This window comes from Mus pahari, chromosome 10 (genome assembly GCF_900095145.1).
Source record: "Mus pahari chromosome 10, PAHARI_EIJ_v1.1, whole genome shotgun sequence".
Taxonomy (NCBI): Eukaryota; Metazoa; Chordata; class Mammalia; order Rodentia; family Muridae; genus Mus; species Mus pahari.
Genome location: NC_034599.1, coordinates 20,501,651 through 20,527,131, shown reverse-complemented (window position 1 = coordinate 20,527,131; position 25,481 = coordinate 20,501,651). Strand labels below are relative to the sequence as shown.

The 25,481-nt window shown below is 36.3% G+C and overlaps 1 protein-coding gene across 4 annotated transcripts in view; it reads right to left on the bottom strand.

Annotated features, from left to right (window-relative positions):
* Septin7 (septin 7) overlaps positions 1–25,481 on the bottom strand; it is a 62,757-nt gene that overhangs the window by 32,515 nt on the left and 4,761 nt on the right. For 2 of the 4 annotated variants that reach the window (XM_021206178.2, XM_029542785.1), the window contains exons 2-3: positions 16,929–16,933; positions 9,577–9,679 (exon numbers count right to left, since the gene is read on the bottom strand). In XM_021206178.2, coding sequence (XP_021061837.1) covers positions 9,577–9,679; positions 16,929–16,933 — 108 coding nt within the window. Of the gene's footprint in view, positions 1–9,576; positions 9,680–10,887; positions 10,982–16,928; positions 16,934–25,481 lie in introns of those variants that run through there. The other 2 variants (XM_029542784.1, XM_021206179.1) reach the window with 2 other exon arrangements.

Here is a 25,481-nt window from a genome sequence, read left to right as displayed (position 1 = left end):
AAGGAGCCTCAGTTGGGGAAATGCCTCCATGAGATCCAGCTGTAAGGCATTTTTCTCAATTAGTGATCAAGGGGGGAGGGCCCCTTGTGGGTGGTGCCATCTNTGGGCTGGTAGTCTTGGTTCTATAAGAGAGCAGGCTGAGCAAGCCAGTAAAGAACATCCCTCCATGGCCTCTGCATCAGCTCCTGCTTTCTGACCTGCTTGAGTTCCAGTCCTGCATCCTTTGGTGATTAACAGCAGTATGAAAATGTAAGCTGAATAAACCCTTTCCTCCCCAACTTGCTTCTTGGTCATTATGTTTGTGCAGGAATAGAAACCCTGACTAAGACAAGGTAGAACTCATGAAATGGAACCACTGATAAGCTAGACTTTATTAAAATCAAACACTTCAGTTCTGTGCAAGGCAATGTCTATAGGATGAAAAGACAGAACACATACACAAACATACAAACATGCACATATGCGCGCACACACCTCTCCCTACCTGATAAAGGACTGATGTACTATTATCTAAAAATATATATATGGACTCTTTAACATCGGGTAAAGTGCCTAATACTTTTGATACACTACTACATAAGACATACAAGTGCCAAATAAGTATATAAGACTATTTTATATGTCATTAAGGAAACGTAAATGAAAATGTAAGATATAGTTCAACACCTATTAGGTTGTTCAAAGTAAGAACACTGACAAAGAGCCAGGCCTGGTGGCACACACCTTTAATCCCAGCACTTGGGAGTCAGAGGCAGGTGAATTTCTGAGTTCGAGGTCAGCCTGGTCTATGGAGTGAGTTCCAGGACAGCCAGGGCTATACAGAGAAACCCTGTCTTGAGAAAAACAAAACAAAACAAAACAAAACAAAAAACACTGACAAAATAAAATGCTAAAAAATACGTGGAGTAATAGAACTGATAGAAACTATCACTCATTGCTTCTGTAAATGCGTAAGAGTGCAGTCACTTGGGAAGTCAGTTTTGTGGTTTCTTGAGAAAAATACTTTAATCATACAGATACAGTAATCATACATGCAAGTAAAAAACTAGTGTCCAAGACAAAAATCTCAACTTTCAAAAAAAAAAAAAAAAATCAAGATTTTTTTTTTTTAGTAATAAAGAGATAAACAATGAAACATCTAGAAAACAGAATATTATTTGGCACCAAAAACAAAAGTCATTTGCACACATGTGCATACACACACAACAGAACTTTGTTTTAAAGAAAGAAATTCTAGTATATAGAAAGATTATGGCAACATTTGAACATAGCCAATGGGAATAGATTCTAATGAAGGCATCAAAACTACCAGTTTCAAGTTAAACAGCTAAATACTCTTTATGAGAAAATAACAAACCAGCTTTCAAATGGACGAAATCTGACTGGCTGTCCAGAAAGCTAAACTTCACTAGAGAATAGAAGCATAACAGTTATTTCCCAATGGTTGTATTTAAAGAAATTCAACTAAAGTCCAAACTAAAGCCTAATCAACCATTTAACCTATTAATTGTCCTAACATCCCTGATCTTTTTTTTTCTCCACTTCATCCCTAGTTCTGAATCTTAAAACTAGTCATGAAAAATGCACTAATAAAAAGGGGCTTAAGACTGAGCCAGAGGGGATCAAGGATATCACAAGATGCAGGGTAAACTAACCTGGACCCCTGGGAGCTCACAAAGACTGAATGCCGACCAAAGAGCACGCACAGGTGGGACCTAGTCCTCTACACATCTGTAGCAGGACATGTAGCTTGGTCTTCATATGGGTTCCCTAATATCTCGTGTGTGTGTGTGTGTGTGTGTGTGTGTGTCGGGGGGGGGGAGGGTTGTTGTCTCTGACTGTGTTGCCTGCCATTGGATCCCCTTTCCCCTACATGGACTGCCTGGTTGGGCCTCAGTGAGAGAGGATGTGCTTAGTCCTAATGGGACTGGATGTCCCAAGGTGGGGTGGTACCCAGGGGGGCTTCCCCTTCTCTGAGCAGAAGTGGAGGGGGTAGTGGGAAGAGGGATTTGTAAGGGCAGGGCTGGGAGGAAAGGAAGGAGGGCGCTGCAATCAGGATATAAAGTAGATAAAAAAAAGTATTAGAAAAATATTTATTTAAATATTTATGATTCATAGCTTTATCAGATACATTCCTTCTATAATATATGTGTATTATATATATGTATTCAGTATTCAATATGTACATGTATTCAGTCTGTTTCTGTTACTAACATGCATGTGGAGGCTTTTTTTTTTTTTTTTTTTGGTTTTCGAAACAGGGTTTCTCTTTATAGCCTTGGCTGTCCTGGAACTCACTCTGTAAACCAGGCTAGCCTCGAACTCAGAAATCCACCTGCTTCTGCCTCTGGAGGCTCTTTTAATATGAGTATACTAATACTCAGTTGTGAAGCCAGTCTATCTAGAGAATTCTTGATTGCAAATATTTGCTTAAAAATTAATTAAAAACTAGTATCAAGCTGCAGAGTTAGACACTGACTCAATATATGTATTATGCATATATAACACACACAACACATAAGAAATTTATTTGATAAATAGACATTTATCTATTTATCTATTTATTTATTTATTTATGTACAGGACTTTTTCCTTTTGGACCAGATATGAGATTTACTACTAAACACGATTTAGTGAGGTGCAGAATTCAGCATAGTGGAAGCTTTCACACCCAACCACTTGTTTAGGGGACTGCAAACAGAGATGCCATCAAGAATGAGACATTTCTCACTAAACACAGACCTAAACTGCTTCATTATATGACAAATCTGACATTGGTTCTTGGTAGTTTGAGTGATAGAATTTTGCTTTTGCTTTGTTTGAGACAGTGTCTCACTATATAGCCTGGGCTGGCCTGGAACTCAAAGGCCTGCCTCAGCCTTCTACTGCATCACCACACCCAGCCTGATACTGGTTTTTAATGCATTTTTTATTAGATATTTTCTTCATTTACATTTCAAATTCTATCCCCTTTCCTAGTTCCCTCTCCAAAAGTCCCCTATATCCTCCCCCCTTCCCCAGCTCCCCAACCTACCCACTCCCACTTCCTGGCCCTGGCATTCCCCTATACCGGGGCATATAATCTTCCCAAGACCAAGGGCCTTTCCTCCCATTGATGGCCAACTAGGCCATCCTCTGCTACATATGCAGCTAGAGTCATGAGCTCTGGGGGTACTGGTGAGTTCATATTGTTGTTCTTCCTATTGGGCTACAAGCCCCTTCAGCTCCTTGGGTACTTTCTCTAGCTCCTCTACTGGGGACCCTGTGTTCCATCCAATAGATGACTGTGAGCATCTACTTTTGTATTTGCCAGGCACTGGCATAGCCTCACAGGAGACAGCTATATCAGGGTCGTGTTAGCAAAATCTCATGTCTGGGTTTGGTGGCTGTTTATGGGATGGATCCCGGGTGGGGCAGTCTCTGGATGGTCATTCCTTCAGTCTCAGCTCTGAATTAATTAATTTAATATTTAATTAATTAATTTGATTTTTAAGCAAAGCTTTGCAATGAAGAATTCTCTAGATAGACTGGCTTCACTGTATTCAACTAAGTATTAATATACACTCATTATTCTCAAAAGAGCCTTTACATGGATGTTAACAGTCAGAAAAAGACTGTATTTGCATCCATGAGCAGAAGTAAGCTAATCTAATACCTCAATTCCATCTCTGAAATGGTTACTATAGGATTGTGACTTAACATACATAATAAACATGTGTCTGACACATAAATTATGAAAAGGTGGTGTTATTGGTAACCTTGGTTACCAATTTGGTTATCAATTTGATTGCATCTGAAATCAACTAAGAGGTAAGGCTCTGGGAAAATATGTGAGAGTAATCCTAAAAAGGATTAACTGAGGAGAAATCCCCTCCATGGTGAGCAGCACTTCTCTGGAGTAGCCCAAATAGAAAGAAGTCTGGGGGAAATGCTTTTGCTTTGCCTGTGCTCCTCAGTTATCTACAGGTAGGTGCTTATACCCTGAGGCAGCTAGAATCTTTCACTGACACTGGAACATAGAGGGATTAACTACCAGGTTTTCCATTTCTCCAGCATGCATATGGCTGCTGTTGAACAACCCAATTAAACTCGTGTGGGCAAATCTAGTAAATCCTCTTGTAATATATATATTACTGTTGATAAAAAGATAGACAGATAGGGAGGGAGGGAGGGAGGGAGGGAGAGAGAGAGAGAGAGAGAGACAGACAGACAGACAGACAGTGTTAAGTGTTCAGCATTGGTCTGTTCCTCTAACTTCAATCCCTACCTCAATTCTATTCTCAAAAAAGTACTCCTGAAGTTTTAAATTTTATGATTCTTATTATTATACTTCTACTTCTATTACCTGGAAACAGAATATCTTTTTAATATTCATTTTTTCTAATACAAATTATAAGCTACTTTGAAGGACAAAACATAAAATTGCACACCATGCCTCTTTGACATAAAAATGTTAAAATTAATGACTAAACAAATATTTCTGAAAAGATTATTAATTTAAGTCTCTCCACCGCCACCATACACACACAAAGTAAAATACTTTGTAAAGAAATCACCATTTAAAGTTCTCAGTTTATGTCAATCTAAGAAATAAAATGGTTCTGGATTTAGATTTCAAAAATGAGAACCCAGCTCATAAGGAACATCTTGCAATTTTTAAGAAGAGAATATTATATTAGATGGATTCAGCTTCCTATGAGCTACAGACACAATGCTCTATGACTTACAAATAATAATAATAATAATAATAATAATAATAATAATAATGCTGTTAGCCTCAGCTTAAGGCCTGAAAGTTAGGATCTGAAAGTTAGAATCACTATATGGAGATATTTATTTAGGGATAGTTAGGCACAACACTATACAGATGAAAAAGCTTTAGTCCCTACATATACATACTATACAAAGATAATTAAAACAATATTCAAGGAGCATTGGAAAATAAGATATTAAACCTGTTTTTCTTTATCCTCAGTTAAGATTTTATCATGAAGAGGGGAAAAATGTATTATAGCTGGGTATAAGTCTAACTGAAGGGTTGAACGGGCATAAGCAGAAGGACCAATTCAATATCATAATCTGCTACTGCCCTTGTCGGTTTTTGTCAACCTGACACAAGCTAGGGAGGGTCAACAGGGAAAAGAGAGGAATTTAAATTGAGAAAATGTCTCCCTCTGTGGGTAGTACCAAGCCTGGCTGGCACATGAACCTCAACTATATGAGAAAATAACCTAACAAGCCATGAGGAGCAAACCAGTAAACAGTATTCCTTCATTTCCTGCCTTGACTTCCCTTCATGAGAGACCAAGCTGTAAGATGAAATAAACCCTCTTCTCCCCCAAGTTTGTGGTATTTTGTTTTGCCTTTTGACCATTGTGATTATTACAAGCAACAGAAAGCAAACTAGAACTGCTACAGAGTACATTCATGGCCATCCTTGGGTATTAGAAACACTATGGCAGGAACAGCAAACAAGTTGCATTTTATTAGAGGATTCCTCAGTAAAGCTAAGAGAATTAATGCTTCCTCTAAAGAGAATCAGGATCAGATGACTTCAGCCTACTCAAACATACACCCTGGCTCCTGCTTTCCACCCCCACAAAAACATAAGAAAATAACACAACATGGCCTTGATCCTCAGATACTGTGTTGGTTAATTGGGGGGGGGGGTAATCTAAAAGGCGGGGACCTCAACTGAGAAAAGGCCTCTATCAAATCTGTGGGGTACTTTCTTGATGAATGATTGATATAGGAGGCGTTAGCCCACTGTGGGCAGTGCCACCTCTAGGAAAGTAGTCCTGGGATGGGTGTTTTTTTCCCCCTTAAAAAAAGGCAAGCTGGCTGGGCATGATGGCCCATGCCTTTAATCTCAGCACTTGGGATCTCTGAGTTCCAGGCCAGCCTGGTCTACAGAGTGAGTTCCATGATAGCCAAGGCTACACAAAGTATGTTACTTACTTTTCTGTTGCTTTGATGAAACACCATGACCAAAGCAACTTAAGAAAGAGTTTATTTGGCTTTATGGTTCTAGAAGTTTAGAGTCACGTGAGAGCCCAGAAATCATGGCAGCAGGCATAGCTGGAGCAGCAAGCTGAGAGCTCACATTTTGAATCACAAACATGAAACAGAGAGCCAACTGGGAATATGGTAAGGCCTGTTGCCAGTGATAAAGGTCTTCCAGGAAAGCCGCACCTTCCAGCCTGCCCCAATAGCACCACGGAGACTATGGAGGAAATCTTATTCAAACGACCTGATATTCTACTAAAAACGCATTCAAATGCTAGTCTTTAAACTAAAATTCTAATGTAAAACTTAAGAGTTCTCTTAGTGTCTTATTGATGTGAAGAGACACCCTAAGCATGGCATCTCTTATAAAGGAAAACATTTTGATTGGGGCGGGCTAATAATTTCATAGGTTTAGTCCATTATCATCATGGCAGAAAACATGGCAGAATCTAGGCAGGCATGGTGTTAAATAAGGAGCCGAGAGTTCTACATCTTGATCTTCTACAGGCAGCAGAAGGGGACGATGCTCCACAATGAGCAAGCTTGATCACAGTAAACTTCAAAGTCTGTCCACACAGTGACACAACTTTCTCCAACAAGGCTCCTAATAGTGCTACTTGCCATGGTCCAAGCACTCAACCATGAGTCTATGAGGAACACACCTACTCAAACCACCACACTTAGTGACTCACACTGTCTACAGTTTAAGTCATTTAAAAATCACTGACATCAAAAAAAAAAAAAAAAAAAAAAAAAAAAGAAAAAAAAAAAAAAAAAAAAACTAAAAAAAAAAAAAAAAAAAAAAAAAAAAGAACTTTAATGAGCTCAAAACTGTCTGAGTTGTCATGTTAAATACAAATGCAACTCATTTAGTAGCACAAGCTTTAGTTGTCTCTATATACTGGTGCCTTCGTTAGGGTTTTACTCCTGTGAAGAGACATGACCAAGGCAACTCTTCTTTTTTAAAAAAAAAAAAGATTTATTTATTTTATGTATGAGTACACTGTAGCTATCTTCAGACACCCCAGAAGAGAGCATCAGATCCCATTACAGATGATTGTGAGCCACCATGTGGTTGCTGGGAATTGAACTCAGGACCTCTGGAAGAGCAGTCAGTGCTCTTAACCACTGAGCCATCTTGCCAGCCCCAAGGCAACTCCTCTTATAAAGATAACATTTAATTGGGGCTGGCTTACAGGTCAGAGGTTTAGGCCATCATCATCAAAACAGGAACATGGCGACATCCAGGCAGGCATGCTGCAGGAGGAGCTGGGAGTTCTGCATCTTCATCTGAAGGCTGCTAGCACCATACTGCCTGACAGGCAGCTAGGAGTCGGATCTTAAAGCCCACACCCACAGTGACAGGCTTACTCCAACAAGGGAACACCTCCAACTAACTAGTGCTACTTCCTGGACCAAGCACATACAAACCATCACACTCCACTCCCTGGCCCACACAGGCTTGTTCAAACATATGAGTCTATGGGGGCCATACCTAAACAGAGCACAAAGCAAAAATACATTTAGTCGCCGGGTGTGGTGGCACATGCCTTTAATCCCAGCACTCGGGAGGCAGAGGCAAGCGGATTTCTGAGTTCCAGGCCAGTCTGGTCTACAAAGTGAGTTCCAGGACAGCTACACAGAGAAACCCTGTCTCGAAAAACCAATAAATAAATAAATAAATAAATAAAAAGAAAGAAAGAAAGAAAAGACTTCATAAGGGCTGGAGAGATGGCTCAGAGGTTAAGAGCACTGACTGCTCTTCTGAAGGCCCTGAGTTCAAATCCCAACAACCACATGGTGGCTCACAACCATCCGTAATGAGATCTGATGCCCTCTTCTGGTACGTCTGAAGACAGCTACAGTGTACTTACATATAATAAATAAATAAATCTTTTTTAAAAAATACATTTAGTCCACTTCAAAAGTCCCATAGTCTATAGCAGTCTCAACAACATTAAAAGTCCAAAGTTCAAGGTCTCTTCTGAGGTTCATTCAGTCACTTAACTGTGATCCCCAAAGCAAGGCAGGAAACCAGCTGGGCAAACTCCACACTCTGCATCTCTATGTCTGATGGGAAAGCAGGCTTCAGATCTCCAATTCCTTTTTCATCTTTGTTGACTGCAACAAACTTCTTTCTCCTGGGCTGGTTCTACTCCCTGTTAGCAGCTTTTCTTAGCCCATGGCTCTGGCATCTTGATCATCTTGGGGTCTCCAAGACAACTTCAGTGTTCCAGCTTCTTTTTCTTTTTTTTTTNTCTTCTGCTACATATGCAGCTAGAGACAGGAGCCACACAAGCTCTAGGGCAACTTTCAAAAGAAAGAATTTATTTAGGCTTACAAGTTCCAGAGGGTAAGAATGCATTATGGCAGGGAGGCAAGGCAGCTGAGGTAGGAAACTGAGAGCTTGCATTCTTAACCACAAACGTGAAGCTTACAGAGCAAGTTGGTAGTAATGATAAGGTGTAAACTCTCAGTCTGCTCCCAGTGACTTCTTCCTCCAGTAAGGCCATACCTCCTAAGCCTCCCCAAAGTGTCATACCAGCAACTGGGAAAGAGATGTTCAGATATGAGGGACATTTTCACTCAAACCACTACACCAACACTATTAAGGATAAATTGTAATGTTTTAACCACATCAACTATTATAATAAATCCAACTTCCAAAATACAAAAAAGTTAACCAATAGGGAAAAAATTTAATTTAGAAAAATACTGTTCCCTTCAGTAAAGAGTATTTCAGTTAAGTCTAGTAACTTAATACAAAAATAAATATGTGGTAAAATATGATTAGCAAAACAATATACACTGTTTAAGTCCAGCATGGACTCAACTTCATCCATTGTCCTGCTTTCACCTTCTTAAAACAGGAGCAAGGAAATATAATCAATTTCCTTTATACTCATGATCTTAGGATTTTAAATCAGCCTCTAGCCAGTGAAAATAGTCACTTAAGAATAAGAATGCCTTTGAATATTCTCAACTTACCTGGTGTAAAAATACAGGCTGCTTCTTTATAGATATATATATAAAATGATGACATTAACCAACCCATATTCAAAATAAATAACCTTTAATGATACTTAAAATGTATTATAAAGTGTTCAGACTGAATTAGAAAACAAGAAGAATAACACTTCCCCACAATATCCACACAATGAATGTAAATTGAAAAGATAATCATTTGAATTATGACCTTTTAATACACCTTTCTTTGCAAAATTCAAAGCAAATAATTACTGAATGTGCTCATGTGACACAACTCCACTGAAGGTGAATAGCCAGAGGACAAACATCCTCTAGAAGTAAGCACCACTTGGTGGCTTTCCTTTAGCAATTACTCAGAGAGACTACTCAACAGCTACCGCCCATCATTTCTCAATTCTCAGCTTTTACCAACGAAAGGAGGCAGAGGAGATACAAACCCTATTATGCAATAACTGTATTTTTAAATGTTTGCACATAAGATAAAATACAACATGCATTCACTGTAACTTGAGATATTATTTTTAATTTATCCAAAGATGATTAAAAAGCGCAGAATTCCAGATTAGTAAGAAACCATCTTACCTACTACCATAAGAGTGAATTCAAATCCTCTTTTCACGGATTTTCTGTATACTTGATTTGGGAGGTTGGCAAATCCCACATAGCCCTCAAGGTTCTTCGGTTGCTGAGGAAGGTAAGAAGAAACATGTAACTCATGTATCAATGCTGTAACATTATAAATTCCTCCCCCCATGCATTCACCTATTTTTTTAAATTACACAAACTATTCTTCATAGAGAATCAAATAGCTTATATTATCATCAGTGAAAACATTAATTGCAAGATACAGAATAAATTGAACATGACTTGAAAATAAAATGATTAATTATTAAAACCCAGGGATAAAGGATTAATGAAGCCTATTTTCAGAGCAAAGATTTCACTTGACAGTAAGTTAGTATCAAGAACTGACCAACAAACTAAAGCAACAAAATAACAAAGAAGTTTTAACCACAAAAAAAGTCAAATCCCCGTTAATGTGTATAAGAGCCTTTGCTCAAACTAATTTCCACACTTATATGTTCCTTTAAATTATCTTGACTTATGCAATAAAATAAATATTTGTGCTTAAAGCACCTCTTTTCCATAAATCTTGAAGATTTTCATAATCAATGTAATCGTAACCTCAGGCCCACTTGTATCATTTCAAGATTACCCATGATCTTGCTACTTCCATCTTCATGAAATGAAATAATGGATTCAAAATAAACTATAATTATGTCAATTACATGGAGTTTTGATTCTTTGATGACCTGAACAATCATTCCACAAGTAATTTTTAAAAATTTAATTCTAAATTGGTTAAGTAAGTCTAATTCTTAATTGAACAACTGGTGAAAACTACTGTTCATAGTTACACTGTGGAGTAAGTAGAGACTTACTGGTTAATTTTACTTCAGAAATAGTCTTACTCATATTTAAGTACAGTCACAAATACTATCAAGAGGTATAAACATCATCTAAGTTTCTGACACATTTCAATTCTAATGGTAAATCAACTCGATAGCAAAGCATTACTCCAACACATCTGGATTTAAATGGTCTACACTTTTCACTTATATCTAAGCCACAACTTCCATCCTTCCCAATATTATAAACTAACTTTTAATCCAAATACTGGAGACCCAAGTAGACAATTAAACTAAAAGCTAATTTTGAACATAATTAGGAGCCTAATCAGAATATAGTATTTTAAAGCCAAGTATTACAAGTACAGCTAAAACTATATTTTAAAATTTAAGTTTCCTTAAAGGTCATATTTCATCTAATTACAAGTTAAAATTAACTTAAGACTACAAACAAGATTTTGTATAAATTACATAGTATACTCACAGCTACTTTGTAATGGAAACATTTCCATCATTCCAGTGTTCCAGATTCCAACAGAACAAATTCACAGAAGAGAGCAAGTGAAAAATTCCACATTGTAATGGCACATTCAGTCCAAACAGGAGTAGCAGATCCATTGGAACATAGCAAAATACAGAAAAATGAAAGTTACTTTCATGTAACTCAAGTTAAAAGTAAGTTAATAAATTAAAATAAATTGGAGACAGACTCGTATGCATGTACAAGTAATATTCTCACATTTTCAGTCTTAACTTTTAATAAAAGTCCAATTACTATAGTATGTACCTGAAATCTTACAGGAAATGCTGGGGGAAACGTAGACATACAAAGTTCAGGAAGGTGTACTATGAATTTCATATTGTTGTCAGTCAAAAGCCAAGTTTAGACAAACACAAACAGTTAATATCTTTTCATACAATGCTACATTTCAAAATCTATGAATTCAGAGATAAAAGTCATGTAGATTGTAACTAAAGATGATAAGCCCTAACACACAGGAAAAATTAAATAAACTATAGGCTGTGAGAACTAAAAGACAACTTAAGGAACACAGAAAAATCACATTAGGATAAACTCCCTGTGAAAGGCTCAAGTTTATACTTGTACAACCTACTTTATGAGGCAGTTAAGGTCTTCTAGTAGTTTATACTTAAAGTAATGAATTTAATAAGTGAAAGCAAAATCTCAAAAACTGTCACACACATGCATGCATGTGCTATGCAAATTATCTGAGAATTAAAAAAAAAATAAAAAAAAAAACTTCAGCAACTATCCTTTGCTTTTGCCATATCAAGGAACCCACCAGACAGAAGGCATAAAACACCTCAGAGTATGTACCTGTGTCTCATTCATTGTCTTTTCTTCAACAGTCTTTGGTTCATAATCAGTACTGTTTTAGGGCTGAATTAAGAAAAGGCAGGAAGCATTCCAGACAACAGGAAGGACCCTAAACTGGCAATAAATCTGCTACTTTCAGTAACAAAAGAGAAGATATGTGATCTATACCAGAGGAAAAAGACAACGGGATAGGAAATGAGGTCAGAGAGGCAGGCAGAGACCAGATCATGTGGAACTCAGCCAAAGTAAGAAGTTTGAATATTATTTTAGACAGGAGGGGAAACCACTGGAGGGTTTTCACAGGCAAGTGACCTGATTCACATTTTAAAGATAACTCTTACTACTGAGTGAAGTGGAATAAGAATTAAGAAGACTACTGCAATGATCCAAGAACGAGTATATTAAATTAAGCTACTAGTAAAAAGCAATGAGAGATTAAAGATTTGAAATATGTTTTTGAAGGTAGAGCTGGTGGAATATTGCTAATAAATTAGACAACACCAGTGGGGAAAAAACCCAAATCAAGGGTAACTTGGGTAACTGCTGGCTTTTGACTTGAGCAACTTGATGGTTGGTGATAACTATGAAAAATCTGGGCGATGGAGGAAAATTGGATAGGGAATGCGAAAATCAACCATAACCTTTAACATGTTAAGTTTGAGATGTCTACTATATTTAAGGTGTTCAGTAGACAACGTTTTAAGCATAATGACTAAAAAATTTCAAGGTTGCTTGGTGCTAAAAATAAGTTATCTGCACATAGATACTACTGGGAAGGGATTGGATTCCCAAAGAGGATCCAGGGCAAAGTCCTGGACCACAATAACACATTAGGCTGAAAATTAAAGCTGAGAGAGCCCCACCCAGAAGAAGGGAGGAAAGCCAAGATGACTGAAAGGATGGAGCAGCCTTCAACTCAGTTACACCTAACAAGGGAATATGACCTGTAAAATTTGAAGTTTACTGCTGCCTTTTAACACGGCCAGTCTTAGTAATACAGCAACGAAGTGATTAGGCAGATTTAAGTACACCATTTTACGTACATAATTGCTTCGCATTAGTTTAAAATTATCTAAAACATTTTACTTATCAATTCCCATATGACTGTTTTCTGAGAGATAGATTTTCTTTAAAATACTAACAAAATATGAATAAGTAACATAATCTCAAAAAAAAAAGTAGATGGTCACACTTTCAAAAATTTCTTCTGTAAAAATTTTATTGAAAGATAAATGACAAAGCAGTTTGGCTACTGCCTCCAACAAATTTTCCAGAATTTGCATGCAAGCATCCCAGAAAATACAAAACCTAAAGTCTAGAGCTAACCTGGCAAATACAGTATAAAGAATAGATTAACAATATAAGTGTTTGTTAACCTAGGGAGGTAAAGTTTCATTTCTCTTTTTTTAAAGATTTATTTATTATCTGGAAGTACACTGTAGCTGTCTTCAGACACTGTCTTCTCTCTCCAAGCCCCACTAGCTCCAGCCCAAGGATTTATTTATTATATGTAAGTACACCATAGCTGTCTTCAGACACTCCAGAAGAGGACATCAGATCTCATTACAGATGGTTGTGAGTCACCATATGGTTGTTGGGATTTGAACTCAGGACCTTCGGAAGAGCAGTCAGTGTTCTTACCCACTGAGCCATCTCTCCAGTCCAGGTTTTCATTTCTTAAGCATCTTTCCTTACCTTGAATTTTAAAAACAACCTAAGTCTTTAAATCTGAAAGTCTTAACCACCCACTGATTCGTTTCCTGCACATGTAAAATAGTCACAGTGCCAGAATGAAGTAATCTCTGGGTAAGGAAGTGTTATTTATATGTATGTGGGTGATGTAATTTGACATTTATAATCATGAATATATAAATAAATGTATACTTTCACCTAGGCTCCCACCAAAATACTCTTGAGTCATGAAGGTACTCCCTGATCAAGCTAGTTACAAAGAAGCAACACTGATCTCTTATAATAACTTGTATTTATAAAATATTTTAGTTAATAGATATTATTTCTCTATCAAATATTTAAGAGAAGGCAAACTATTCTGTTGATTGACAAAAGTAAAATACATTGTATAGAGCTGTGTTCAATTTATTTACTATTTCTAGGAATCAAAAAAATACTTGAATAACAATATATTTCAAATAAGTTCTAACACGTTATTGAAAAATTTGAAGAACTGGATTTTTCTTTTTTCTTTTTCTTTTGCCATTCATATAGATTCTATTTCTCCCACTGTCACTGCAATTTAAGAAAATAAATACCAGGTTACAAAGATACAAAGGATACATCAATAACTTTATCTTTTGCCATTCATATAGATTCTATTTCTCCCACTGTCACTGCAATTTAAGAAAATAAATACCAGGTTACAAAGATACAAAGGATACATCAATAACTTTATCATGGATAAATTTAGTCTTTCCTATATGGTTTTAAATTCAATCTTTGGATTTTAAGTAATGACAAAAAATTAAATTTGCCTCCAAATTTTTCAATTAATTCTAATGGGGCTGGGGGAGGGGCAGGTAATGATGCAGAGCTGCAGTTCCAGCCCAAAATGGAAGTAGAGCAGCAGAGTCAGTTGAGCACTTGGGCTCAAGGCCTGCCCAGGTAACACAGTGAAACCTCCATTGCAAAACTAACTCATAACTATGAAAGCCAATCACAGATTATAAAAGGAAAAGATATTACCACAGAAATTTACATGTCTACTACTTAATGTCCCTAGTATTACATAATACATATAACTACAACTCTCTGGCATTTGCTTAGTCAAATTTCTAAGTTATAGCCAAAGAAAAAATGTTGAAGAACTTCATTTAATGGTGATTAAAATGGTATGAATATTTTTAACATAAATGATCTTTAAAAATACCTGCATATCAAACTCAGTATAACATGAACACTGAAATATTACAAGATTATATAGGCATATCTCCTGCTCCTATTTTAAAGGTTCGTGTGCTATTCTGCATTCCTCCAGCTAGTTTTTACTACAACAGGCTTTTTTTTTAATGTGAAATTTGTGTATGAGTACAGACATGTGGATACCATGGCTCTAATGTCAGACAACTTTGGGCGTCAGTTCTTGATTTCGACAATGCTGAATGAGCTTCTCTCTCATTTCTGTTGCTGGGCTGTAATTTTTAAGCTAGTGACAGGATTACAGATAGAACTGATGAACTAACATCTTATTTTCATTCATGTACATCTGTATGTGTATGTGTGGGTACACATGCACATGAGCATTTATACAAGCCAGAATTGGGCATCAAATCCCCTGGAGGTGAAGTTATGGGCGGTTATGAAGTACCCTGTATGGGTGCTGGGAAATAAAGGAGTCCCCGGGAAAAGCAGCAACAGGCTCTTAATCACTGAGTACTTTTCCAGCCTCAATTTGCATTAAATTTCTCTTAGATGGTATATTAGTCTATATATCAAAGTACTAAGTTGATGGATTCCTGTAATTAACCTGTAGGAGGGGGTGCTAATTCTTACATTTCTGATCTCAGGTTTAAGCAACTAGGTAAACTGTTGTTCAAATTAGTAAATGTAGAAATCATTTCAATTTAATGTATCAACTGAACCTTAGAGAAGACAGATAGGTCACTGGAAGGAGGTTAAATAAGGAAGCAGATGTTTATACCATGAAGGAAGGGATTTTCCCTAAAACCTGAAATAAAGCCACCTTCTAATCTTAAAAGGGGAGGAATGACTAGAAAAAATTTAAGAGACAAATATGTACAAACAAGAATAAGTAGAGAAAGGTCGGGCCTGGTGGCTACTCGGGAGTCTAAGGCAGTAAGTATACAGGTTCAAGGCCTGCCAAAGCTGCAGTGACTTTAAGGACAGTTTGAGCAACAGCAACAGCTTGGAGACCTTTGTCTCAGAATAAAAAGTTAACAAGGCCGAATAAGATATCAGTTGGTGTTAGAAAGCTGCTACTACTTGAAAAAGTTTTGCAATAGCTTGAAAAAATTATGTGTGTACATCTATGTATTTGAGTCAGACTAAAGAAATGAAACCATAAGTCATCATCATTCATCATTACGGCATTTTTTTTTTAAAGTCAATTAACAGCCAACCAGCTGGACAGCTCTGTGGGTAAAGGTGCTTGCTGGCAAGCATGAAGACTTTAGCTCAGTTCTCCCAAACTCACTCCTGCAAGTTGTCCTCTGACCTCCACAAGTATGTCCACCCCCAGGATAAATAAACAAATGTAAAAAAAAAAAAAAAATCAAATAAAAATAATAATAATTAAAAAAAACAAACTAAAAGAAGACAGTACCCAGTCTTTTTATCACCAGTGTTGTTTTGGCTAGCTGGGCTTGATGACAATTCTTCTATTATTCCCCCTATTATTATTGCCAAGGAATCAGAAGCAATTCCATTTTAAAAATTCATAATGAAAGAAAATGAAGCCATGGACATCATAAACCACCATGTGTTTACTTTTTAAAATTATTTTATTCATTTACATTTCAAATGCTATCCCCCTTCCCAGTTACCCCTCCACCAGCCTCCCATCCCATCCTCCCTCCTTTCCCCTTCGCTTTGCCTCTATGAATGTGCTCCTCTACCCATTTACCAACTCCCACCTCACCCCTCTGGCATCCTCCTACACTGGGGCATCAAGCCTCCCTCCCCTCCCACTGATGTCACATAAGGCCATCCTCTTCTACATATGTACCTGGAGTCCTGGCTCCCTCCATGTATACTCTCTAGTTGGTGGTTTAGTCCCTGGGTTCTCTGGGTGGTCCATTTAGGTGATATTGTTCACCTTATGGGGTTGCAATCTCCTCCAGCTCCTTCAGTCCTACCCCTAGTTCTTCCTTTTTAACAGGTAAATCAGGCATTTTTTTATTTATTTTGACAAATTCCTAAGAGTACAAAGGAAGAAATCTTTTTTCTGTTCTTTCTTTCTTTTTTTTTTTTTTTTTTGATTTTTCGAGACAGGGTTTCTCTGTATAGCCCTGGCTGTCCTAGAACTCACTTTGTAGACCAGGCTGGACTCAAACTTAGAAATCCACCTGCCTCTGCCTCCCAAGTGCTGGGATTAAAGGCGTGCGCCACCACCGCCCGGCCAAAGGAAGAAATCTTAAGATTAACCATGAGGAGAATACAAGGAAAGTAGAGAAATAAGAAGCTATAGTATTAATAAAGTAAGACAGATAAACAGCTACTTAGCTGTATATCAACTCAGCAGATATATACATTTCAAGAGTCTGGTAGTCTTATGACCCCAGTTAAGTCATATTATTTCATAATTCGGTGAAAAAAACCGAAGGTACACGTGTGAAATCTACAAGTGACTAAAGCTAGGTTTCTTTCTAGGACTCTTAAGACTCCAAAGTAAAATATAATATGGAAATATGTGGCGCGAAACCATGTGCTTTTTCCCTCATCCCAAACTGTAATCTGAAAGACAAAGTTTTAATGAAGGTCAGAACTAGAACAGAACTTCAGAAATAGAAGATGGGGGCATATTTGATATATTCAGTAAGTTCTCTGAATCTAAGAAAAAAAAGATGAATAAGCAAAACTATAGCAGCCCAAGAAGATAAAAGTATCTTAGTTGACAACATACATCAGTAAGAAAATAAAGTAGTCCTAAAAGGTTAACTTTAAGATTCATTAGCTTATTTCTCTAAAATGTAGCCTCAGAAAAGGCTATGTACAAAATAAAGTTCAGAGGGAAGTAGCAACAATGGTACAAAAACTGGTTCTCTGCCTTATAAACACTGTTAAAAGAAATGGAAAACAAACTCCCAAACTTCAGGAACTCTGCAGGACTGCCTCCAGAGGATTGTATAATACTAAAGGAGAAATAACCTTCTCATCTCAAAAAGTAAATGAGCACCTCTGAATAGCAGCGTTCAGCTATGTAACAGTGACCGCACAACTTTCTCAGAGATTAGTGAGGTTCTAATACAGGACAGATGGACACTTTGTCCACCAGAAATATATGCAAACCACATAAGTGATTTTAAATTTTCTTTGAGTTACATTAAAAAAGCAAAAGGAAGTAAAATTAATCAAAACAATATATTTTATCAATGCAAGATGTTCAAAACATTCTCTCTATAATCAATATAAAATTAACAAGGTACTTTATATAAAATATGCATTTCTATATCACAATCCATACCTTAATTCACACTAACGTCATCTAAAGTATTCACCCACCATATATGTTACTACCATGTTGGACAGTTCAGGGTTAAGTATCACCTAGTGAAGACTGCAGGGTGAGCTGCTTCCATGGGACTAAATGATTTAGTTTACCTTCCAATCCCGAGATCTCATGAAAGTATTGGGAAAATGATCAAGTACATATCCCAGAAGTATAGGCATTAGTTTTATCCCACTTTTAATCAGTCATTGTTATCTTTTCTCCATACAACATATGAGCACTCTCTAAATTTTACTGTAGGGTTCTGAATAGGAAAATTCTGTAAGTGAAAAAAAAATCTATATATTTTTGTACTGCTTCCCTACTGCATTCCCATGAAAAAAGTCAAACACTTGATTTGGTGGGGTGAGGATCGGGGACAGATATGACAGACCTTGCATACTGATACTGGGAAATACTTAAATTTTTAACATAAAATTATTAGCTAAATTTTTAATAAACTATAAAGGTTTTTATAAAATTATAAGCTAACTCTACAACTAAAGATCTGAAAAGCCTACTTTGTTAGGCTTCTGAAGCAATCAAAATAACTTAATATCTCAAAAAAGCAAAAAAGGTCTATGGCCTTCTTTCTTTAGCTTTGGAGGCTAAAGAGTTCTAGTGGAACTAGTGAGCTTTTGATGAAAGCACACATCTAACCCCCACCTAGGAATAGGCAATTAATAACCTAGCTGTAGAGCCCAAAATATAGTAATTTTAACAATAACCCCCAAAACCCATACTACTGTTAGAAAGGTATTAAAGTTCCATGATAGGTAAATTATTTTATTAAAGAAAATGTTTAGGTACAACACTCTTAACACAGATTCATTAGTTAGGAAAAAGCAGTAGAATCAATGAAGAAGCTATAGGAATGAAGGTCTTGTTTATTTTAGTTAGATTCTAATTTGTTAAACACAATCTATCTATAACCAACAAAACTTGGTGTATCTATCCTTCAATCACAAAAGCCTGAAGGAAGCTGTGAGTGTTCTATATTTAAACAACTTTTGCTTTCTAACAAAAAATGCCAAGGCAAGACTGACTAGTTTCTGTATGTTTTCACTATTTCCATTCATTTGTACCAAATTTTCATTTCTCCAAACTTAAACTAGAGAAATCAATTCACCCTGTTCAGCAAGCTGTACATTCTGAGCATCTTTAATCAATAGCCGTTTGGTAGCTCTTTTACTTGTAGATTATTTTATATATCTACAGAACAAGATTATCCCTATTTAAATTTATTTCCTTTTCAACTAGCATCTCAACCCTATAGGATAAAACTGACAACCAAACAAGTAATCCAGCTCAATGCTTAACAGAGTAGATCTTAAACTGGAGTGGATTTGAGGTGTGTCTACACAGGAAAATTCAGATCTGGCACTGTAACCTAGTCAAAATATGGCTAAGGAAGTCACAGGCCCTAGGGGAGAACCTACAGTCATGTTGTCAAATGACCTTTTAAATATTTATGTTGATAGATAGACAGACACATAGACAGATACATACATAGGTCAGACAGATGGCTTTTTATTTTATTTTTTAAAGATTTATTTATTATATATAAGTACACTGTAGCTGTCTTTAGACACACCAGAAGAGGGTATCAGGTCTCATTACATATGGTTGTGAGCCACCATGTGGTTGCTGGGACTTGAACTCAGGACCTTTGGAAGAGCAGTTGGTGTTCTTAACCACTGAGCCCAGATGGCTTTTTAGAAAAGAAACCAGGAAGTAAGAAAAGGTACGTAGATATATATCTACAAAGCAGAAAATGTAAAAACTATTATATATAGTTTTAAAAATCATTTATTATTTAATGCTGCATATAATTCAAAGCACATAACCAAATATGCCAGACAACAGTCTTTAAAAGTTCAGTGTATTCTGCTAAAAGTAAGAAAATCAGATTATACATAACAAATAGCTCTTCCCAAAAATGTAAGAAATGCAAATTATAAGCTTAAAGTACTAATAAACACTCATAAGAATAACTGGAGGAGGGGAATAGGTTTGTTAAATATTTTCTTTAAAATATTATTTATAATTTAAAATATTAAGCTACAAAATGTTCAGAAGCAGCAAAATAGGTAAGCTTTTTGCTTAAAAATAGGTAAAATTTTTAAACTTTAACACATTTAATTTTCAAGTTTAAAACTTTTAAACATACTTAAAACATACTGATAGTGGCTTAAAGATCAAAAGACTAAGTTTAAGATTAAGTGAATACCTAACTTTCATATAAAGTATTTAGAGAATATTTTCACATATATTGCCTCATACTGTAAGAAGATTCCCAGCCCTAGCTGTTCATCAAAATCACCTAAAATACTTAAATACAAATTTCTGGACCCTTTCTCACCTAGAGAATTAATGAATCTTCAAATAGGTTACACACTGGAAATATTTCCAACACCAAAATAGGGCATAATACCACTGATTACAGCAATTAAAAATGAACATGAATTAATCAGCAATTGCTGAAGTTACTGTTTTCCCTGTTCCTAGTTATTTAACCTTATCATACAAGTCTATTTACTAAAATTTTATACTTACTTTAAAAATGATTTAGAATGTCAGTATTGGAAATACATTAGCTACTGGAAAAGTTATCTTTGTAGAATTCACTTCATATTTCAGAATGATATAACAAGTGGTATAGTATTCTAGTTATTTTTTAATAGAAGTATAAATTAAAAGCATAAAGATAAAATTATAAAAATAATTTCTCTCAAAATTCTCTAAACTTGATAAAATAGAAAAAAAATCCCTTTAGTAGAACTCTTGATTACAGCCTTAAGACAATTTATATATATAAGAATACAAATGCTGGACTAAAGAGAGGGCTCAGCAATTAAGAGGACTAGGTATTCTTCTAGAGGACCCTATGTTCAATTCCCAGCACCCATGTGGCAGCTCACAACTGTAACTCCAGTTCCTGGGGATCTGTTACCCTTAGACCACAATGCACAAAAAAAAAAAAAAAAAAAAAAAAAAAAAAAAAATTAGGGCTAGAGAGATGGCTCATCCATTAAGACATCGTCTGCTCTTCCAGAGGTCCTGAGTTCAATGTGGGTCCAGCACCCACATGGTGGATCACAGCCATCTACTATGATATGAGGCTTCTGGCTTCCAGGCGTACATACAAATAGAGCACTTAACATACATTAAATAAATAAATACATCTTTTTAAAAATTAATTAAAAAAATAGTTTTAAAAGATACAAAATGTCACTTCTAAAAAAAAAAAAAAGCTTTAGTTTGAAATGTACCAGTTCAAATGTTAATAAAGAAACTTTAGTAATAATTATGTTCACGAAACTAGAGGATTTGGCTTAAATCAGAACATGAAAATTTCACTAAATCACTTTTAGGCTTTTTTTACTGTGCAATTAATCTGTTCATAAAATATAAAAATTTAACACACAAGTGAATACAGTAATCTTAAAAACAGTTCTTTTTTTTTTAATCTTAGGTGACCTGTTATCGATACCATAGGAAATACTAAACAGACACACACACACACACACACACACACACACTTAGATGTTTTCCAAGCCTCTCTAGCTCATGTTTTAAACTATCCCTTTCAGGAAATGGTATCTACTCATTGACCTATTGAGTCAAAAGGTCAAATATTCTGTCTGCACCACCACCCTCTCGAATACCTAACCAACCAACCGGTTGTCTCCTTATGATTGCTCTCATTCTTAGTCCTGGGAAAGATAAATAACCTCTCCAATCACTTGGCCCCACTTTGATACCTTATATAATCTTCCAGTGACAACTATCAAGATGATTCTCATCATTGCCATTCTTTTAAAATTCTTTAATAAGGAGTTGATTTTTAACTATCTACTCCTCTAGCTTCATAATCTATGATTTCTCAACATGTAACAAAATAACAATCCCTTTCATTTTATGTACAAAGATTCCCCTTCTCCAGTCTGAACAGGGCAATCTGGGATCAGTATATACTACAGGCCTTTAAATCACATAACAAATTATTTATTAAGTACAACACAGATCTGGGAATACAAAAGTCAACCAACAAGATTAGGAATTTATAGTGGAGGCAATCCACTGTAATATAGTGTGGTAACTTCCTAAGGTAGTTATCTGAATGTTTCTTTGCTAGCAGGCATCATGCTGGATCTTTCCACTCACTGCTTTAGGAAGGGAAAAGGAAACTGCAACTTTACTTGCCCAACACTCAGGCATTCATTAAATCTGAAATGTGAATCCTAGTCACTCTGTAACCTAAGATCTTAATCTCATGGCTCTGTTTCTGTCAAAGTATTATCTTCAATTTCCCAGAGCCAAACACAAATAGCAGATACAAGACCTATACTTATAAAATGAATGAACTTGTTGTGTCAAAGTTAACATCAACATAACAATAATGAACATCAATGCATTACAGATATATTGACATTTATTCTAATAGTATGTTGTTACATCAAAAACAAAAAGTTACAGAGAACCTGGATTTTGTACTCGGCCCCCTTTAAGTTGTAATCAAGGTTGCCCAAGAAACTTCCAAAATATTATATGCTATTGCTGCTGCCCTTTGAGGCACCTCAGAAGTGGAAGGTTAAATCCCTATTGCTGAATGAAGATAGCACCTACTTCAGACACAGGACCTAAAGAATCTGAGCTGAATCTGACCCGAAAAGCTTCCTTCATGAAAACTAGTTTTTGTGGTACCAGAAGATACCACGTCAGCTGCCAAATGAGGGAAGCAACCAACAGTCCTACCCAGCTATGCCGACTATGACCGACAACAAGGACAAGCATGGGCATGGTAACTCTAAGGGTGCAGTGGTAGCAACCAAGGACTCTCTACTTGGACTTAAGACCCGCTTATGAAGAGGGAAACCATGATGGGTACTAGAAACTTAGCCAACTACACAGGACTAGTAAATAGTGAAGTTATGGATCTTGGAGGAGAACCTACAACTGCCACCTTACAAAATCAGCAAAATCCTAACTACAATCTAAATATTTACCCCTATACCTTAAAGTATTACTTCTTACCTCTCTTCAGAGAAACTTCTCTTTGCAACAAAGATCACTACAGAAAACTATAAATCAAAATACAGAAAACAAGGTATGATTCCCAGTCCCAATTGATCCACCAACAACACAATTCCTGAGCTCAGGGAATATTTTGGAAGAGAGAGTAAAAAGTTTCTTAAGAGCTACAAGAACAGCAAGTTTGCTGTATGGCTGCATCTCCTAGAAATGTCAGAGGTCATGATGAGACCCATGAAATCTCATCCACATGGCTCCTTTAACATGACCTGAATAATAACACCATCAATGAACACATAACATGAAATGGGGAAAGCTCACAGACCCTCAACCCTAGTAAGGAACTACGGGCAACTGAGGAATGCTTAGAGCAGAAAAAATGGTCTTCTTCCCCAAGGAAGAAATTTTCAAATGGTTATACAATACCAAGCCATCAGCCTGAGATCACATATATACAAATAACGTGTGTGTGTATGTGTGTGTGTGTGTGTGTGTGTGTGTGTGTGTGTGTGTGTGTGTGTGTAACAACAATTAAAGAAAAAGAAGCCATGAATCAGAGAGAGAGTAAGAAGGTACAAGGGAAGGCTTGGAGAAAAGAGGGAAAATTATGATGATTTTTTTAATTTCAAATAATAAAAATCTTATAAAAATATTTAGAGCAAAAAAAAAAATGAGGGCTGGTGAGATGGCTCAGCGGGTAAGAGCACCGACTGCTCTTCTGAAGGTCCTGAGTTCAAATCCCAGCAACCACATGGTGGCTCACAACCATCTGTAACGAGATCTGATGCCCTCTTCTGGAGTGTCTGAAGACAGCTACAGTGTACTTACATATAATTAATAAATAAATCTTTGAAAAAAAAAAAAAGAAAATGCAAAAATGTTTAAAAAATCTTTAAAAAAAATAAAAAAAATAAAAAATAAATAAAAAAAAAGAAAAAGAAAGAAACAATAGAAGTATTACTGAGAAGAGGTGCAAGAGAGCTATTTATACTAAACTTCTTCCATCACAATGTCAAGGAACTTGTCTCCTTAAGAAGCCACATCTAAGGCACCAACATAAAAGCAGACTGGGCTATAACCAGCTAACCAGCTAATGAACCTGTTGACATTTGGATCTTGACCTTCTCAGCCTCCAAACTGTAAGAATTGACATTATGTTCTTTATAATTGATTTAATCTTAGGTATACTGTTATCACAGCACAAACTAAAATATCATAGAATATTATAGGGCAAGAAACCTATATGATTTTGATTCTGTACTTTAAAAGATTCTTTAGACTAACATACAAGAAACTGTTTCTATAGATGGCTTTAAGAGTAGAGAAAATGACTTTAAAGATAGGAGGAAGAGCTGGGCATAGAGTGATACTCATTTTTATCCCAGGGGGAGTCAGAGGCAGGCAGTCTACTGAGATTACTGCTAGGCCAGCCTGGTCTACATCATGAGTTCCAGGCCTGCCTGGACTACACAGTGAGGCACACTTACCAAAAAAGAAAAAAAAAAAAAAAAAAGGTATGAGGACAAACAAAAAGCAATTCCAGAAGCAAAATTACAAACACAATAATACAAGGCTATGGATTCATAGGCATATGACTTCTATAAGCAGTATTTGTTAAATAAAAGGGCTTACAAAATATCAAATTGTCATTACAAGACTATTTTACAATGTTCAGACACTGTAAAAAAAATTCTTTCATATTGCCAAAAAAGTTAATCATATTTCCAGAGGCTCATCTCAAGCCTGTTTATCAAACGCTAGAAAGCTACTAGAATTATGTTCCTTTAAATGTACTAAGGTGATCTTTTAACTTTTTTTCTGTGCATTTGAAATCTTATAAAGGGGCTGCAGAAATCACCTAGTCAGAAAGTACTTGCCATGAAAGTATGAGAGCCTCAATTTTGATCCCTAATACTCCAGTGTGAGCCATAAAAACCCATGTGACACCATGCAGTGCAACCCTGTACTGACTGGTGTACACAGAGTGATGCCTGGGGCTTACTAGTAAGCTACCTAGTCAACCAGTGAGATCCAGGTTCATAAATGAGACAAACAGGCTGGGGAACTGATTCAGTAAATAAGAACACTTACTATGCTAACATGAGAACCTAAATTCAAATCTCCAGCACTCAGCACACACACAAAAAAGCTAGACATTGATGCACATGCCTCTTACCCCAGCACTGAGAGAAGAGACAAATGGATCCCTAAACAGTGAGCTTCAGTGCAGTGAGACCCTATGTCAATGTCATAGACAGTAACAGATGAAGATGCCTAATAGCCTCCATTGGCCTTTACATGGATGCAAATAGGCACATGCACCCACAGTTATATGCATTACCACAAGCATAAAAATACATGTACCAAAAATAAAAATAAGGTGGAGACCATAGGGGAAGGCATCCACCACTGATTAATTTCTGACTGCCATATACTTGAACAGATGGATGAACAGACACACACACACACGTACACATATATGTGTGTGTGTGTGTGTGTGTGTGTGTGTGTATATATATATATA